Consider the following 18744-nt stretch of genomic DNA (forward strand, 5'->3'; position numbering starts at 1 on the left):
GCAATCTAAACACACATTCATATTTTGTGAATCAATACAGGCATGCTTTAAATGATATGACCTAATACCTTTAACGCTATGTTGGTATGCAACATTTATTTGGTTGGCTTTTTATTCAATTTTGATATAACTGTGCCAGTTAAGAGTCACCTTCTCACTACTTCTTTAAGGAGGCCCTTGGCAGCAATTTGCTACTTGGTCCCCTCCACAACGCTTAAGCAAAGTTTTTTTTTTTTTGTTTTTTTTTTTAATAAAAAGACTCGGTTTAGGGGGTATGGAGGAGAGGGTGTGGCAGAAACAATGGTGTGGGAGGAGGGAAAAAGCAACACATGAGAGAGAGCAACAGGGGAGACAGTGAGAAGCACACAGATGCGATAGCTCTACAGTGCATGGGAGGGAGTTTGGGAGAAGAGCACCAGCAATTTGGAAAGTGGGGTTAAGAATCACCTGTGGGAGAGAGCAGGAAAAACATACACTTTCATGGAGTGCTTAAGAAAATGTTGTTCCCTAAAAGTGAGCATTGAAAGGATAGAAGCCAACGAGTCAGAGAGAAGGTAAAGAAGATATGCTCCACAGAGGGCCAAACATAAAATGCAAAAGCTATGACAAGGAAAGCCATTGAATAATAAGCAAGCGAATATGAATGTAAACAAAATGGATGGGATTGTAGACTCTTGATTTCCTGCAAGCCCACAATAGGTCATTTGTAACCAGGCAGATTGTGCTGCCTGGCAGCCTCGACCTAATAATGAACAAACACGGGTTTTCTTGTTCTGAATGGGCCTGACAGCTCCTTTGGTGGGCGAGGGAAAGCTCCTTACCCATTTGGTTCTCTGCTCCTGCATCACCTAGAAACAGTCCTGCTTCCCCTTCAGTATTTTTTTGGGTTCACGTACACACAGAATTCTTTTTTTCAGACTCTCCGGCGTCTTTTTATCCTGATAACCGGAATATGGTTTACCAGGTGATCACATTCAACGAAATTGTGTGCTGCGCTGTAATTCTCAGCGTTCTCCTGTTACTGCTGGTTCCGAGGACTGCTGCTTTATAATAAACACTACCCCTGTAGTCGCCAGAATGCCCTTGTATTTGTTTAATCTCGCTTTACTTTGATAGTGTGCGTAGTGTGCGTTGCTCTGTTCTTTTGTTAGATGGCTGCTCCCGTGCTGTAGTCCGTTTTGTTGTCGTTCCTTTGGCATTGATAGAAGTTATCAAAAGAAGTGCATCGATTGGAGGCATTGTTTCCATCAGTATTCCGTTTTATGATTGCGCTTTGTTGTTCATCTCGTTGTAGGATACTGTGTTACAACTGGGCAAGTGTTACAGCAGCAGTGAGGGATTTCTGTTAAATGTTTGCTTTTGCCTTCTTGAAGATTTGTTTCTTTTACATTTTTATGAGGTTAATGGTTTTGTTTCAGCACACACTAAAACATTTACTTTTTCTTTGATTGCCTCGCAGTCTCTGTATGTGAACCAGATCCAGGTGGGTTATTTAACTTTCTAGAAATAACCCGGCCCAAGAAAGTGCTAGAACCTTTGTTTTTTGTGCTTATTTTAGCTTCCTGTAGTTTCCTTCGTGTCTTGTGCATTCCTTCCTAGAGCTTTCGAACATGTAAATCAAGACATATTCTTTGTAAAAGATATACCCTGTATATATATTGAGTTTGTGTTTCTTTGTCCTGAATCCAAGTTGCAGACCGTCTACTGCTGTCTGGAGTAAACCCTGTTTACCTTTAGAGCTGAGTCTTCTAATGGGGGGTTGGAGGGGGGCGGCGGGCGCCTCGGGGCAGTGGCACACTAGTAGTGACAACAGTGCTCACCATAGGTGGCCGATAATTGCCTGGAACATAGAGTTGTGTAGAAAACAACACCACAGTGAGAACTCTCTCCGGCCGGAGTGATACCAGCAGTCAAAGTAGGAAGGGCAGGTTACCGACAGAAACATACGCATAAAAAGAAGACATTATGATTGATAAGTTCTTTATAAAGAACATGAATTCTGAAAGCATCTTAAGTAGAGTGTAACGGAAAATGGCTGAACAGCATTTGGGAACAGTGGAAAAAGAAGAGGAAAATTCTTGGATTTAAATAGGAAAGCACAATTCGACTTTAATTAGCAAAATGGACTACTGTTATCATGCTTCCATTTTCTTACGATAATGGCATTACTCCTAGTCCTACTCCCTCGCCTTCCTTTTAACCAATGAGGCCTCCCGCCTCCCCTCTAGACCCTCCCTTCCCCTTTCAAAAACCCCCCCCACCCTTATCCCCTCCTGTACAAAAACCAAGCCCAAGCTGCAACTCGGACAGTCCGTACCGGGAGGGTGGGAGGGAACGGAAAAGGAAGGCGAGGGAGTAGGACTAGGAGTAATGCCATTATCGTAAGAAAATGGAAGCATTACCTCCCGTCCCTCCCTCGCCTTCCTTTTAACCAATGAGACATAGCAAGAAAACACACAGGAGACGGACATCGAGTTGCAAGACCTTTATTTAATATCCTGCACCAAGAACATCCCAAACATTATCTCATAGAGGATAAGACCCGGTGACCTAACACCGACTCCAAACTACCCAAGTCCGACAGCCTATAATGACGCACAAACGTCGAAGGAGAAGCCCAAGTGGCGGCCCTGCAAATTTCCACCACGGAAGTCCCCTGAAGCTCCGCCACTGTAGCCGCCATGCCTCTGGTAGATCTCCCCTGAATCCCTTGAGGAGGAACCACCTCTTTCAAGGAATAGGCCAACAGAATTAAAGATCGAACCCACCGACTCAAGGAAGCCGTGGAAGGTTTCTCACCTTTGCGAGCCGGACCAAAATGAACAAACAGTGAATCCCCTTTACGAAAAGGAGCCACCACCCGCAGATACTCCAACAAAACCCTGCACACATCCAACGAATGCAAACGGACCTCCTCCCTTGAGGAGGGATTCGGACAAAATGAAGGAAGGATGACCTCCTGCCGGGAATGGAACAAAGAATTGACTTTTGGAATAAAGGAAGGTACCGGAACCAGAACCACCCGATCGTGAAAAATCTTACAAAAAGGAAAGGAACAAGCCAATGCCCCCAATTCCCCCAACCGACGAGCCGAAGTAATGGCTACCAAAAAGAATGTCTTCAAAGATAGATGGCGCAAATCACAGTCCCCCAAAGGTTCAAAAGGGGGCTCCGTCAACACATCCAAAACCAAGGACAGATCCCATGAAGGAAAAGAACGTACCGGGCGAGGAAATAAATTAACAAGCCCTTGAAAAAATCTCGGCATCAAGCGCCCTTCATCCTGAAGATTACGCCATGGTCCTCTGAATGCCTGAATAGCCGCCCACTGCACCCGAAGAGATGCCACTGACAACCCTAAATGAGCACCGTCCTGCAGGAACTGCATCACCTCAAAGATAGAAGCGCAGGTAGGATCTAACTCACGACTTAAGCACCATGCCGAAAACACCTTCCACTGTCTACCATAAGAAAGCAAAGTGGAACGTCTCCTCGAAGCCAGCAATGTAGAACTCAAAGCTATCGGCACCCCCAGACCTGTCAATCCCCGTCGTTCAACTTCCAGGCCGTCAAGTGTAACCTTCTCAATGACCCCAATGGGAGGCAGGGAAACTCCAGGGGAGACGGACAAAGAGGCAGAGGCCACATCCTCCCGTCCGCCACCAGCCTCAACAAGGGGAACCAATTCGCCCTCGGCCAAAGTGGCGCAATTAGGACAACCCTGGACCCCAGATCCCTCACACGTAACAGAAACGCCCTGAGTAGTTGAAAAGGAGGGAACGCATACAAAAGGCCCTGCGGCCAAGGACATGACATCCCGTCCACCTCCCATGCTTGGGGACATCGAAACCGGGAGCAGAAGCGATCCACTTTCGCATTCCCTACTGACGCAAACACATCCAGCACTGGAAGACCCCAAAGCCGAACCAGATGCTGAAACAGAGACTTCCGGAGAGAGAAAAGTTGAGAGGAAGGAATCACTCTGCTCAGCAGATCCGCCCGAACATTCACCACCCCCCGAATGTACGTAGCCCTGAGAGAAGGAACCCACTCCTGAGCCCACACAAAAATCTCCCTGACTAGATTGAACAGAGCCCTTGACCTGGTCCCTCCTTGCCGATTGACATAAGCCTTGGCCACTAAGTTGTCTGTGCGAACCAGAACCGCCGAACCCCTCAGGGAATCCTGAAAATGGACCAGAGCCAGGAATACTGCCCGCAATTCGCGCCAATTCGACGACCGACTCGCCTCCCGAGGGGACCAAAACCCCTGAATCTGAGCCGACCCCATCCATGCCCCCCAACCGGAGAGGCTGGCATCCGTCGTCACCACCACAGGTCTCAGAGGCGATAAAGAAACCCCTATCCTCAGGTGGTCTGCATCCAACCACCATTGCAACTCTCTGTGAATCAATCCGGACCCTGGAACCCTGTCCTCCAGAGAGCCGGACCCTGGTGTCCACCTTCTCAAGAACCATGTCATCAAGCACAGGAGATGGAAACGTGCCCAAGGAACCAGAAATATCACCGACGCCAAATGACCCTGCAGACGCAACCATAGAAGAGCTCGGGGAGCAGACCGCAACAATACCTTCTTTACCAAAGCCTGTAGGACACCCAACCGTTTTTCTGACACAGTCACCAACCCAAGAAGAGTCTGAAACCGAGCTCCCAGAAAAACCAGATCCTGGGACGGCACTAAGTCTGACTTCTCCCAATTGATTAAAAACCCCTGGTTTTGCAGGACCCCCAGAACATGGACCACCTGCTTCTGCAAAAGGTCTCGTGATTGGGCATGAATCAAAATGTCGTCTAGATAAGGATGTAGAAATACCCCTTCTGAATGAAGCAAAGCCACTAGAGGAGCCAGCACCTTTGTGAAAATTCGAGGAGAAGATTTTAGACCGAAAGGCAGAACGCAAAACTGATAATGGTCCTGACCCACAGCAAACCTCAGGAACTTTTGAGAGGATCTTGCCACCGGTACGTGTAGGTAAGCATCCTGCAGATCCAGTGACACCAGAAAATCCCTGTGTCTGACAAATGGAAAAATAGTCTGAATGGACAGCATGCGGAAATGCACTGTCCTGATCCAGGTATTCACCTCCTTTAGATTGAGCACCGGCCGAAATCCCCCTGAAACTTTCTGCACAAGAAACAAGACCGAATAAGTGCCCTGACCCCGTTTGTCTAGCGGAACGTGGGAAATGGCCCCCTTGACCAGTAAGTCCCGCACTCCGTCCAATAATGCTCTTCTCCGTGACCCCTCTGAAGGCAGAGGTGTGGGACGTACCCCTGAATCTGGAGGAACCACCACAAAATCTATGACATAACCATTGGCCACAATGTCTAGTACCCAATGATCGTTTACACTGTCCTTCCAAGCCGAAAGAAAATGACTCAGTCTTCCCCCAACCGGCCCTCTGCCAGGCCCACAGTGATTGTCAGGACCCCTTCTTGAAACCACCCCGGGTCGCAGGAGCAGACTTCTTAGGTGAAAAACGCGGCTGAAAACGCCGTTTCCTAAATGAAAAGGATTTAGCATCCCTAGTAGGAGAAGATCTGGAATGTTTCTTCCACCCTTTACCCGAAGAAGAACCCCCTTTATAAGGTAAGGCATGCTTCCGTTCCTTAAAAGCCTTGGAAAGCATGGATGGCAATTGTTCTCCAAACAAGGTACGACCTTCAAACGGCAGTCTCAACAAGGCCGCCTTTTCCCCTGGATCAGCCTTCCAGGAACGCAACCAGAGGGACCTACGATCCCCAATCAAAGACCCAGATGCCAGAGCCGAAGTACGGACCACATCCGAAGACACATCAGCCAACAATCTGGCCTGCTGCTCCATACCAGCCAGGAGCTCCGAACATTCCGCCCCTTCCTGTACAGCCACCGCCAGTTTATCAAAGTCTTGAACCAATGACTGTGACGCATAAGCAGAATAAATCCCTGCCCTCAGCGCCAGATTCTCCGCAGCAAAAGCCCTCTTAAGACCCGAATCCACTTTACGGTCAGTGGCATCCGTAGGCACACAATCCTCCGGATTGACTGCCGTTTTGCCAATCAGAGTAGCCAAAATAGAGTCCAGGCGTACTGAAGGAGGAAAAACCTCCTCACCCTCAAGTAAGTAAAGTTTCTGAAGGAATCGTGGAACCTGAGCCTTATCCACATCCTTCCACTCACGAAACACCATATCCCTCACAGGTCCCTGAAAAGGCATGGCAAACTTTGAAGGTGTCTTATATTGAGGAAATAAATGAGAATCCGAGTTTGCAGGTTGAAACACTGGGAAACCCAAATTGTCCCGAACATGTGCCATCACTTCCCACATATCTTCTCTGGAAACATATTTCCCCCCAGATGACGTCGATGGGGCCTCATCCTCACTCTCCGATGAGGATTTCCTAGCTGCTACCGATGAGTGCGCACATTTAGACTGACCAGTCCTGGCCACGCCTGCTTGTAGTGCCCTGGTCACCGCCACCTCAATCATATCCTGAACCTCCTCTCTGGACATGAGGGGAGTACCCCTGCCAGGTACCTGTGAGGTCTCAGGAGTAGTAATGCTAGCCTCACCCCCCTCCTCCTCCGAGGAAGAAGAGACAATCCTACGTCTCTTTGCTGGAACTTTAGGCATGGTAAACAAATAATCACTGACTTGAACCCCAAAAAACTACCCTCTATATAGGCACCTGGTCCTCCCCCCAATCAGGGCTCCACCAATCCCTAAAGAGGTCACCTATTTCATCAAATACATAAACACTACGGGCCGAACGCCCGTCCTACCTGAGAGCATCTCAGAATTGAAGTCCCTCGGTTCCCCGCGGCTCCGCGGCGCTGAAACCCGGAAATCAACGTCCCAGCCACAGAGGGCCGGCTGACCCCGTCAGCCGGCCTCCAGGACACGCCTCTCGAGCAACCATGCTGCTCGTTCAAGACGCGCCCCAGCCGTAGCACTCCTCGCGGAGCTCCGCGTCCCGAGGAGTGCCTCCATCGACGACCTCCAGGCCCCGCCGTGCAGGTAAGAAAGGGAAAGAAAACCGTCTAGCGTGGGCTAGACAAAAGAACAGGAGGGGATAAGGGTGGGGGGGGTTTTTGAAAGGGGAAGGGAGGGTCTAGAGGGGAGGCGGGAGGCCTCATTGGTTAAAAGGAAGGCGAGGGAGGGACGGGAGGTAATGAATGTGAATACATGTTTGTTTATCAAATAGTCATTTCTCCGGGGCTTAAGGACCATTTATGAAACTGGAAAATCCTTCAAATAATTATTGTTGGTTGTACCTTGATCCTAAGGAACTAGATACTTCATTTAGCTCAGTTTAAGGTTTATGTTTCAAGGTAGTGATGGCAAGCAGTCAGGTGGTATTCTTGCATTGTGACGTGGGTTAGAAAGCTCAGGTGAAGCGAACACGTGAATGGCACACTATAATTATAACATCTTATGGCTCCATAACAATATGACTTTACTACAGAAATAAAAACTAATACATTAATGGGCTTTTTTCTAGCCTCACTCTGTTACCTTCAGGAGTACAAATGTGGGCAGGGTTGTTTTCAAGGAAACAGATGGACTCTGCATGCATTGACACGATCTACAGACGGAGGCTTGTGCAGCTATTCAGTAGTTCACCGGACAAGGTATGAGTTCTGAGAGGCAAGCATTATGAGTCTTACTTTATTTTTGGGGCGGGAGCATGATTTCAGAGTATTTTAGCTCGCTCTTAGTGTTGCAGAAGCGCACAGCCCGTTTCTTCTCAGTGGTTCATTGATCTGGTTTGCCACTTTAGTCCTCCAGTATAGGACATACGGAGAGTCAATGCTTTCAAACTGTACGTGAAATAAGAAAAAACCTGTGCAGACATCATGCTAAATTGCTAACTTCAGAACTGACAAGTGGCTTCTGTGGCACCTTATAGAGTCTCTGACAAAATCCCACATTATGGTGGTCGTACAAGCAGCACCCCGGTATTACGAGGAGCAGGAGTACCCAGGCAAATCACGCTGCAAAAAGCTATTGTGTGTTATCATATATTCCTCTACATTTACCATTTGTGGAAGGTGCTGGTGAGTGCCTTCTCTCTGCTGTGGTTGCTTTAGGTCAGAGTGCCATTGATCTCTGCAGCTTTCAACACTTGAGTAAATAGTCACAAGCGGCTAGGCCATGATTGTTAGGTGCTGGAAAAGTAAAAGGTCGGCTTCCAGCACTCATAATAGTTTACCTTCTTCTCTCCTGCAGTCCTTGACCATGCAGGCTTCTCCCTAGTCATCAGAGTTTGGTCACAAGTCGTGATGCAAAAGCAGTCAATCTTCCCCCCCCAGTGCAGTCCGTTTTTGACTGGCTGGCCTTTTTCACTAGAAGTAAAGTTTGTGGACACTGAGTCAGCATTTCAGAATCACTGCGCCACTTGAGTTATTTGGGCATCTAATTTGATTCAAGTGAATCTTGCTAGAACAAAAGATTTGTTTTCTTGGATACTAATTTTCCTCAGCATTCTTACTTTTCTGGTTTCACATTAACGCAGAGTCTCCAAAATATTACTCATTTTTTTCATTTTAGCAAAATGACCGCCATTCAATCAGGTACTTGATGATTATTCATCACATATGACATACACTGTGTCCTTGACAGCTTTTTAAAGGTGATGCTACCTTCAAGGCCGTAGTCTGGACGTGTCCCATCTGGCTTGAACCAATAGGTTAACATAGATTATATTTTCTAATGTAAGTTATGGGAATGAAAATTGACATGCTATGACCTGGGAAGGAAGGGTGAGAGTGATGAGCAGCAAAGGGATGTGAGGGAGCGTGGGGAAATTAGCATTATCTGCACTTACGCTTTCTGATCGTGGCAACCCACCTTGTTGAGACTGAATGTTTCTTGAAGAACCTACAGATCTGGGACTACTAGCACCTGAAAAATATCTCAACTGTGCCCCACACACACAGAAGCATGCTGCTAGTCGTGGAGGGGATGAGGGATATCCGAATCATGATTAACTATTGAGAATAATAGAAAGAGCCAGTGGGAGTCCTCCCCAGCTAAGGTGAGGCTAAAAATGATTTGTCCCTATGAATATATCATTAGCAGCCACCACATATTAATTGTATCATGGCCTGGACATGGGGTCTGTAGTCTCCCATTACACAAGGAGTGCTATTCGCTGGGTGGATCCCCATCTCCAGCAGAGTTGAGTATTCTAATGATAAGAACTTGCTTGCAAAATTATGCAGATTACCCTTCAGAGGTGTCAGCATGTGAGTCTTCTAGGCTGGAAACATATACGTTATTACAGGAGATGATGAAATCAGGAGCAACATTAGTTAATAACGTTGTGTTTATTAGGAAAGCAGTACTGCTGCTGATTGAGGTCTCCTTGGAAAAATAAAATGTTAATATGAAAGGTACACAGTAATAAGATTTGACCATTTCCTTGGGGCTCAAATGAGAAATCGACACTACAGTTAGAATTTGTGATTTATTTTAATACTCTTGCTTACTTAAGGGTATTGGCACTCTCTAGGAGGAAGTATGTCGAACATCTTGGGGGGTGATAGATAATTCCTAGATTGGTTAATGAAATTCCCCTTCTTTGCTGATGAGAGGAGTAAGGTTTCAGTTATTCATTGCAGAGTATCGAACTGTAAGAATTTGGTTGTCCTCGTTTTGCTGCAAAATGTTTTGCTTTGCGTTATTTAGTGGTGCCTACATCAATATCCTCTGCCGCTTCCCTGCATTCAGCAAATCCCAGTCCTTCTCCACATTCACCCAAACCCTTTGTCTTTTCTACATTTAACTAAAAGCTGCTCCTCCTGTGCCTTGATCCAATATCTGCTCCTCGTCTTCATCCTGTAAGGAAGAAGACCTTGAAAGCTGTGGGTGATATTTATATCAGTCATATATGCACTTTGCATTATTTACCAAATTGTGTTACTAGTTCTACAGTGTCCAAGCTTTTGGATCAACTTACTTTTTTTGATTGTGCCTCTAAGATAATATAGCAATATTTAAAAATCAAATATTGTCTCCATTGATCTTTATATGTTAGGTTGCTCTTTGCTGATCCATGTGTGTCTGCACTCTGTTGTTTTGCTTCTGTGCAAACTCTGCATCCAAATAATCAAGCTTTTAACATTTAGAGCACCAGCTTGCAGAGCAAACTCAACACAAAGTTATTTTTAGGTTGCGCCTAGCGGCACATTTAGTTGTCTGCTGAAAGACCTGTTGTTTACAATACCAGTAGTTACACAGGACTTTGGTTCAGCCCAGTGCTTATCATTAGTTGACTTTATTGTCAGTCTCATTTGCTAGCTTCTTTTTTGATGTCATAACTTCCTCTTATTGTCCCTCGCCTGTAGCTTTGCTTCTTTTCCAACCTTACAGATGGAAGACTTCTTTCTTTCCACTGTCTAATTCAATTGAACTACTTTTTTGTTTGCTTTAGGAACACCATGGGTGTACATGTGTTTTCTTGCTCTCACTCTTGTATGCTGCTTCCTCTCTCGCATCCCCTCCCTCTCCATGTTGCTTCCCCTGACCCACTTGGCTTTTTCTTGTGTTTTTTTTTATTTTTAACTCTCCCTCCTTTGTTACTTCCACACTCCTCCAATGACACTGTTGCTCCAACTCTTTTGGTAGAGTTCAGTTACTTCCCCGCTCACTGCTTCTCTGTTGCTGTGTGTGCCTCCCTGTTTTTTTTTTATTTATCTTTTTTTCCACAGTGACCTGTTAATGAAAATTGCTATCTGGATGATCTTTATTAATAATGTGCCTTTGCATGCTTCAATTTTTATTTTTCAATCTACTGCTCTAAGGTAAGCGCCCTTGATTTTGGAGCAGTAAATAAAAAATGCCTGCAGCAGCATCATGACACGTGTGCAAATACATTGTGACGCATGTGGATGCAAACATATTCACTCCGGGGCACATTTTACTTTTTTTTTTTTTTGCTGATGCTATTTAACATCATCAATAAACATTTTTCCCTCATTTCCCGATGCTGAACGACATTCGTAAGACGTATTTGCAAAGCCGAAAGATTGGCTAATGTTTTTAAATCTAGTCCTTATGGATTTTCCAATGTTTGTTTATACAGGTCCCACTTACTTATTTTTTATACACTTTTTGTGGGATTTTATTTATTACAGTAACAAACAGAGATTACAGTTGAAGATTCAGATTCAAGACGTATAGACAAGATTTTACAAGTTTTCCACTTATATATTATTGGTCATCTAGAGTAAATAATTAAATAAAGTGAAGCTTTCCTTAGCCCAAAATGTTCTCATCGGGGGCCCCCAGATCATATTGTGCTTATGTAGCCACCCATTCCATAGTCCATTGCGTTTTGTCTTCTGTGCCCAGCTATCTATCTCTTGGAGCTACTAGGTGAATGACAGTGTACCACTTCTGACATGCTATGTTTTTGTGGCTCTCACACACACCATGGCAATTAATTTGTGAGTATAATGTGGGTACTCTCAGTCATTCCCACAAGGGTCATTTTAGAGGATCATTTTAAACCCTTGTCAATGTTGATTATATTGAGTGTCAGAATAAACCTTTGGCTGGACATTTCTATATGATAAACTCTCCATTCCAACTCCCCCTCCTCCTTTCCTTTTTCCCATTACTTGTCCCATATTTATGCTACTTGTATGCATATTGTGCATACTTAGAGTGCCCTTTGGTGTGTAACTTGAATAGACATAAGGGCCCTTACTTCATCAAACGCACACCATCATAATATCCCAGACAAAATACAACGTTTTGTGGTTTTGCACTGATGTGCTAATATCTTGTGTAACTGGTGTTTCTTGCATTGTACTTTGTGCAGGGCCAAAAATTGCAGTAGGTGAAAGGACTTATTAATCCCCTCAGTGGTAATGGTATCAGCAGTGTGATATGTATTGTCTTGTACACCATCTGCTTCCTATTGATTATTATTCTCCTTGCTTCACTTTTTAGGCAAAACCAAAGCTGATTGAACCAATAGACTATGAAAATATAATTGTTCAAAAGAAGACCCAGATTTTAAATGATGCATTACGGGAAATGCTACTGTTCCCCTATGATGATTTTCAGGTAAGCTCTTACTTTTTTGCCAGAATCTGCTCTCAAGGCTTATTGTGTGTTGTACTGTAATAAATATGAAGTAGATAAAGGGAGAACATGAATATCTTATTTTCAGCTGTACTTCGAGTGTTTGCTAGATCTAATCTTAATCCACACTGGTTATTCCAGTGTGACTTCCTGCATTATGTTCTGGTGTATACCCTGCATGTTAATTAGTGCACTTTTTAGCATGAGTCTGGTACAGTGTAAACTTGAGCCCGGTATTTATTTAGTTCAATGCCTTGTACCTTTTTAAAATAGACCCACAAACTCACTGAGGATATGGAAATGTCAATACTTGTGTCAAGTTCAGATATTCATGTTTCATTGCATATCCGTTCACATTAGATGAAACCGAGCCTTTGATTTGCACAGTAATGTGAATGTCTAGATAGAATTGAAATCTAGCATACAACGTCAGTGCATGGAAGAAATATAATCAATGTGGACACCCTTTGTCTGCTACTGCCTATGATCACTGAATCTACTTAAATGGTGTTCTGATAGTCACATTGGCGATGCAAGAGTCCATTTAGAAGCTCACAGTGACGGTGACATGGTCGAAATTGCAAGTGCGGCATGTTGCCACTTACGTCTGTAGTCACTTTTACCTGCTTAGAATGATGGTTGGTATCTGACTCTAACATTCATTGCATTGAATTCCCCTAAAGTGAGTAGGCTGTGCATAAATAATCTGTGCAGAAATGTTGTACTTGTTCTTGTTTTCTCCTTCTACATGGGGTAAGCTGAACCCATATTCTCTGGTGAACAGATCCTTCGTTTGCACCATGACTGAAATAATAAATAAAATAAAAAATATGGGAAGTGCACTCTTACAGAGCTCCACAAATCAAAGGATGTGTTTTCCTCCACACAAGTAGCACCTTTTTAAAATGTTTTGCATTCTTGAATACCACTTTATTTCCCCCACATCCCTCCTCGAGCCTCCACAAGAATAGGGAGAAGGAGGGGACGTGCCTATGTTAATCTCTTAAACTTAGGACACCTCCTAAACTCCAAACTGAGCCCTTAACAGCTCATCTGGTTTCTATAGGGAGATAAAGACTGTAAAAAAAAAATAAGACTCTAAACACATTCTGCTTTTGCTTATATTAGTGAAAGTCATGGTGGTACAAAGGTACCCTCAGATCCCCGACCACACAAAATCCTTGAACTCCTCTTCTCATGCACATACCCAGAATGTATCATTCCTCTTTTCACCACACACATTACATCAGTGTATGTGACTTTGCGGCCTTATTGAGTGTGTCATTTACAACTGTTTGTTTTTACATTCTGCTTGTTTCGTGGTGATTCCCCAAAACGCTGAAAACTGTGGCACTTCTACTGGCTGCTCTTTTGTCCCGAAGGAAGCTTCTTAGACTTTGCACCTTTGTTAGCTTGCCCACTTGCTTACGCTTCTTTGAAACAGTGCCATTTGAATGGACAGTTATGATGTTTACACGCTGTTAGAAATTGGGTCTCTACTCTAGCTGGCAGATTTATGCAGCCTGCCCAAGTAGGGACCACAATCCTGCTGAGGGTAAGTCAAAACACAACCTAAACTATCCTGTGCTCACCCTCCGGTAGATTGGCACAGATTAAGGCAGGCTTAATTTAGGAAGCAATGTGTAAAGTATTTATGCAATAACTCATAAAGTAAACCAATGAAAACATCACAAAAAGTACTTCATGCCAGTTTAGAAAAATTGATAATATTCATCTGAGTAAAACAAAACTAAAACGACAAAAATCCAATATGCATAAGTCAAGATATCACTTTTTAAAGGTTTAACTAAGTCTTAATCCTTAGGAATCAATTAATGTATCTCTTTAACTCACGGAACCTTGGATGCATCAAAAATAACAATGCTGCAGGACCGCAGAGGGGGCAAGGCATCAGAAAATAAAGCGTTGGGTAGATTCTTTCCTCATAGGAAGGGTGATGCATCGATTCCCGGTCATGCAGCCTTGGTTCCTTACTGCGGTGCAGTAACAAAATGATGCCCAGGGACGATGTGTGGAAAATCAAAACGTGCTGTGATGATGAAATAAGTGCTGTGTCTATTCTGCAGGCGGTGTGTCGGATTTTCAGATGCGAGACAGTCGCTGCATCGATTCTGCAGGTGTTGCGTCAATTTTCTGGTGCGGTGGATTTTCACCCTAAGGTGAATACTATGATGGCCCTGAGACTACTTAACAGGAGGCAAGCCCTTGGAGATCACCTGTGGGGGGAAGGCGAGTCCTTCCAGCGGACTCGGGGAGCAGCATGCAGGAGGGCAGTCCTTCCAGAAAAGCAGTCCACATGAGTGCTTTGGGCAGCACTGCAGTCTTTTTGACATAGTCCAGTTGTAGGTCCAGAAGTGACTGATTTTAGGGAGCCACAGACCCAGTATATATACCTAAATGTGCCTTTGAAGTGGAGGAGACTCGTAAGAGTGGTTTTGTAGTGCACTAGTTCCCCTTTCAAACCAGTCCTGTCTGTCATGTGATCTGTGAGGGGTTGGGTGTATCCGTCCTTTTTGCGAGGTCAGGTCACTAGCCTTTGAAGTGTAAATGAGAGTCCATCCACCCTTCATGCCCAGGAAAATCCATCAGTATGTAGATGAATGCAGCTGAATGTCCTGTGTTCATGGCTGTCTAGTTGGACTACACATTGAGCTGTTAATCAGCACAGGCCAACCGTGGATTGGAGACAGGCTGTAAAGCACTGAACAGTAATTGCAGAGAAATGCCTACTTTCTAAAAGTGGCCTTTCTAAAATAGTAATGTTAAAACAAACTTCACCAGTAAGCAGGACTTCTCACTACCATTCCAGCTATACCAAACATGACAATGCCACTCCTTTCAGATCAGAAATTACGACTTAAAAATATGTAAGGGGCTGCTTATGTGGGTGGCACAATCCACGTACCTGAAACACAGTTGCTGGCTTACTGGCCTCTGAAAAGGAATACGGCCTCAGCTTCTGCTCCCACTGATCTCTGTCATAATGCACTTTTTTCTGTCCTCCAGAGAGGTCCTCATTCCTCTTGTATTGTCTGTGTCAATGCCAGAGCTTTTGTGATCTCTGTACAGAAATGTGCAAGAGCAGTGCCGGCGATATCTCCAGTATTAGAGTCTGTGGAGGTTTATTCGATCACTTCTCCCAAAGGCTTCCCATAGTCAAGGAAGTTCACTACCTTACCAACATCTTCAAGTTCCATTAGTTTACATATGTATCATCAGCTGGCCTAGTTTGCTTCTGAGGCTTTGCCTATAAACATATAGCAATGTGCCCCTCAGAAGACAAATTGTTTTTAGTGAAGCCTTCTTTACCAGCTTAATTTATTTAATGTGTGCCTTGTGATTCTACCCTTTTTAAATAGGGATTGGAGGAGTTGCCACCTTTATGGAACCACTAGTTTGGGGAGTTGCCATCCTTTATGAAACCCGTAGAGTTATGTTTTCAGGGGATGGATCTTGGCTGCAGAAGCTTCTCTAGTGTGGTTGAAGTTTCTTGTATAGATCAGTTTTTGGCCACTACCTCCTATTGGTAGAATTCTTTTGATTGATGGATAAGGGTGTACAGAACCACTAATGTCCGTTACAGAGCAAGAACTCAGAAGCTATAAAGCAACATTTTCTGGTTGTCTGATTGACATATGGGTCATCATGTAATCCAAATCCATGAACAGAGCGATTGACTAGGTGCCACCTTAACGGACCTTCTGGGACAGACTTACCCTGTAACTTTAATATGGACTTTATAAGTGAAATCTTTTATCATCTCCTTTTGCTGCAGTCCACATCAATGATAAGCTTGGGACCAGTGGCTGAAGTGGGAGTTGATCAGCTCGATCCTGTCCCTTGGCAACACACCCTCCGCCCTTACCCTTGGTATCTAACTATCATGTGTATATATGGATATAGGGATATCACAGTGGAACAAGGTGGTACAACACTGAACATTCCAGCAAAGAGCCTGAGGAAAGACTATGGGGCTTATTTACAATTTGGCAAATACAGGACTTAATCCAAAACGTGGCAGATGTCTCGGCCACCCTATTTTGAGTGTTTGCAAATGTATAAACTCTTAATAGGCCAGAGGGGACATAAACTAAATTTTAATTGTTGGGCCTGCATCTGCTAAATTATAAGTAAACCCCTATAATGCCATAGTTCTCTCAGATGCTACATATGGAATCTTTTTAGTTCCAATGTGGTGTTGAGTTCATTGCAAATAAGTGATTCATTTCCGTTTGCCTCAATATTTTAAAAGAAGAGCAGAAGCGAACAGAAATGTTTTTGTTTTTCATAGAGATGAACCTTCGTTCTGAAAAAGTTGAATACCTAAATTTTATCGTTGTGATTTGTTTTTGTTGAGTCCGTCTGCCAAAAAACCATCCAGGTGATCCCATTCTGCTTTACAAAAATTAATAGATCAGTGAAAAAGAATGTCCCCACCCCCACCTGACACACTCCCATTTATGTAAGAGGCAACATGGCAAGGGGGAGAGGTGGCAGCGTCCTCAATGGTTGTAAATCTGACTGTATTTGTCTCCAGGGAGAGGGGTCGCTGGTGCAATTCCTGGGTCAGAGGTCGAGAAGTCACCATCAGTCACCATCAGTGGTGTCCAAAGAAATGAATCATATGAATATCTTCCCTGTCGTTGCAAATCAGTGACTGGGCTGCAAGCATCTAAATCTTTTGCCAAAAGACATTACATTGCTTGTTCATCAGGGGGCAGACGTTTCCCAGCAGACATCGTGCCCCTCTCCCGTTGTGCACCTCTTGTAGGAAGAAATCTTTGAGGTTGCAGATGGTGTAGAGGTTCCATAGATTGGCATCTGGTCCATCGCTCAAGTGATCCTTTATGCTGTACAGCTATTCATAGGATGACGTCATTCTGCACTTTCTAATTTTTATGGTCACTGGCAATCAGTTGATATTGCATAGTTTTCTTTCTTTTCTTATTCTTGTTTGGATGTGTTAAAAGCTTCTGAACCAAGACCCAGTGACACAGGCATTGCCAGTGGCATAGACATGTAGATTTTCAATTGTCTGTAAATGAAGCGGGGGAAGAACCTGACCCTAAATTTTGTTCTTTCCCATATGTACTACTGTCATGCATATTGACTTTATTTGCTTTGTTAAGTTAATGCCTGTTGTAAGGAGGTTTACCATAATGTTATCAGTGATGCTGCGTGTCTGCACTGCACAGAGGATGCTTCTGGTTTTCAGCTTGCTCAAACTATGTTGTTAGTTTGGCCAGTATCTCAACCCGAAACCTGCATTCCTTTTGCAATAGGAATGAGTATTGGGTTTCTGTATGTCAAGTTTAAGATTCTTATGTTAAGCCAGAGGGACTATCTAATTTTTCTTCCTTTGCGTCAGTCTGCGTTGATGTCAGGATTATTCTCTATACTTGCATACATACACATTTCCCCACTCTTCCTTTTCAAACACACACTTTTCTTGCTGCTTTTCCAACTCTGTCTTTCTTTCTCTCCGTGTTTTCTACAGATTAAATTGAATATTATCCCATGATGCACATTCTAAACTTGTCGAGAAAATTTTAAAGCTTTGCCGAAAACACTTTCAATTCACAATCTTTTGCACCCTGGAAATATGAATTTACCTATCTTTAGTTACTTGCACAGCTGATCTCCCCAGGATGTGTGCATGTCTGTAATATACTGAGATCCCTGTTTTTGGCTCTTAACACATTAACTGGCTAAATAAATATACCATCCCTTTGTATCTTAAGGTCGGTTTGCAAGGATGGAGTAGCGGATCACTTTCTTTAGAAGACTGTAGTGAAAGCACTTGTTTTGATCTTTCTTGTCTTCACTTCTGTTGCCCTGAACATTTTTCTCTCATTCTCGACCATTTGCCATGCCACATTTCCCTGATCCATTAAAATTGACCATTCCCTGATACACCAGACTAAATGTTGGCCAAAGAGGAGGCCTGCTGTTTAGAATATACTCGGAGGCAGGACATTTCTTTTCAGAAGTGGCTTAGACACAACTTTAGGCAACTCAAGTTGTTCTTCAAGGGCAAGAGTTGTCTTGTTCTCATAGTATTGAACAGAAAGGGGTGTTAGTGCCCTGGAACTGTAACTTTTCTCTATGGGTCATATCCTTCCTTTAAGAGCATACTGAAGGTTAAAGCAGCCAAAATTCGTTCATGGAATCACTTTATTTCTAGGTAGGCACATGAGTATTCCATGGTTGTGCGACTGGAGCCTAACATCCTGTCAGATTGAAGAGAGTAGTGGTTGGGATCTCCTATCTCATAGTTTGTAGATTGAACGATTTACATCTTAAAATTGTGTTGGAGTTTTGTTGCTCCACTATTCTGTTTGTGAAGGTCTAGCTAAAGAGAATCCGTCCGAATGAAAATGGGTGTGTTTTTTCCTTACAGCAAACTGCTGCTAATATAACGCCATGCTGAGCCCATTTAGGTCAAGCGCCCAAGCGCTCTGATGTGTTGTAATCTATCTGTGGGCTTCTAACCACGCCCATCGAACACCCAGCACCATAATGCGTTCATGGGCTTGCCTTTCAAAAATCCTTTGTTACACTTGGTAAATGCTTTACGTTTGTCTCTTTATGGGGTCAGTTTTCTTACCGCCTTGGCCATCGACCCTGTT

The 18744-nt window shown here is 44.0% G+C and overlaps 1 protein-coding gene across 9 annotated transcripts in view; it reads left to right on the plus strand.

Moving 5' to 3' along the window:
- Nucleotides 1-18744, plus strand: part of DOCK9 (dedicator of cytokinesis 9) — a 989328-nt gene that overhangs the window by 305002 nt on the left and 665582 nt on the right. For all 9 annotated transcript variants that reach the window (XR_011194943.1, XM_069205169.1, XM_069205175.1 and 6 more), the window contains exon 2: nt 11960-12076. Coding sequence is in view for 8 of the 9 variants with exons in the window: in XM_069205169.1 (XP_069061270.1) it covers nt 11960-12076 (117 nt within the window). In the remaining variant the exon portion in view is untranslated. The remainder of the gene's footprint in view (nt 1-11959; nt 12077-18744) is intronic.

This window comes from Pleurodeles waltl, chromosome 8 (genome assembly GCF_031143425.1).
Source record: "Pleurodeles waltl isolate 20211129_DDA chromosome 8, aPleWal1.hap1.20221129, whole genome shotgun sequence".
Taxonomy (NCBI): domain Eukaryota; kingdom Metazoa; phylum Chordata; class Amphibia; order Caudata; family Salamandridae; genus Pleurodeles; species Pleurodeles waltl.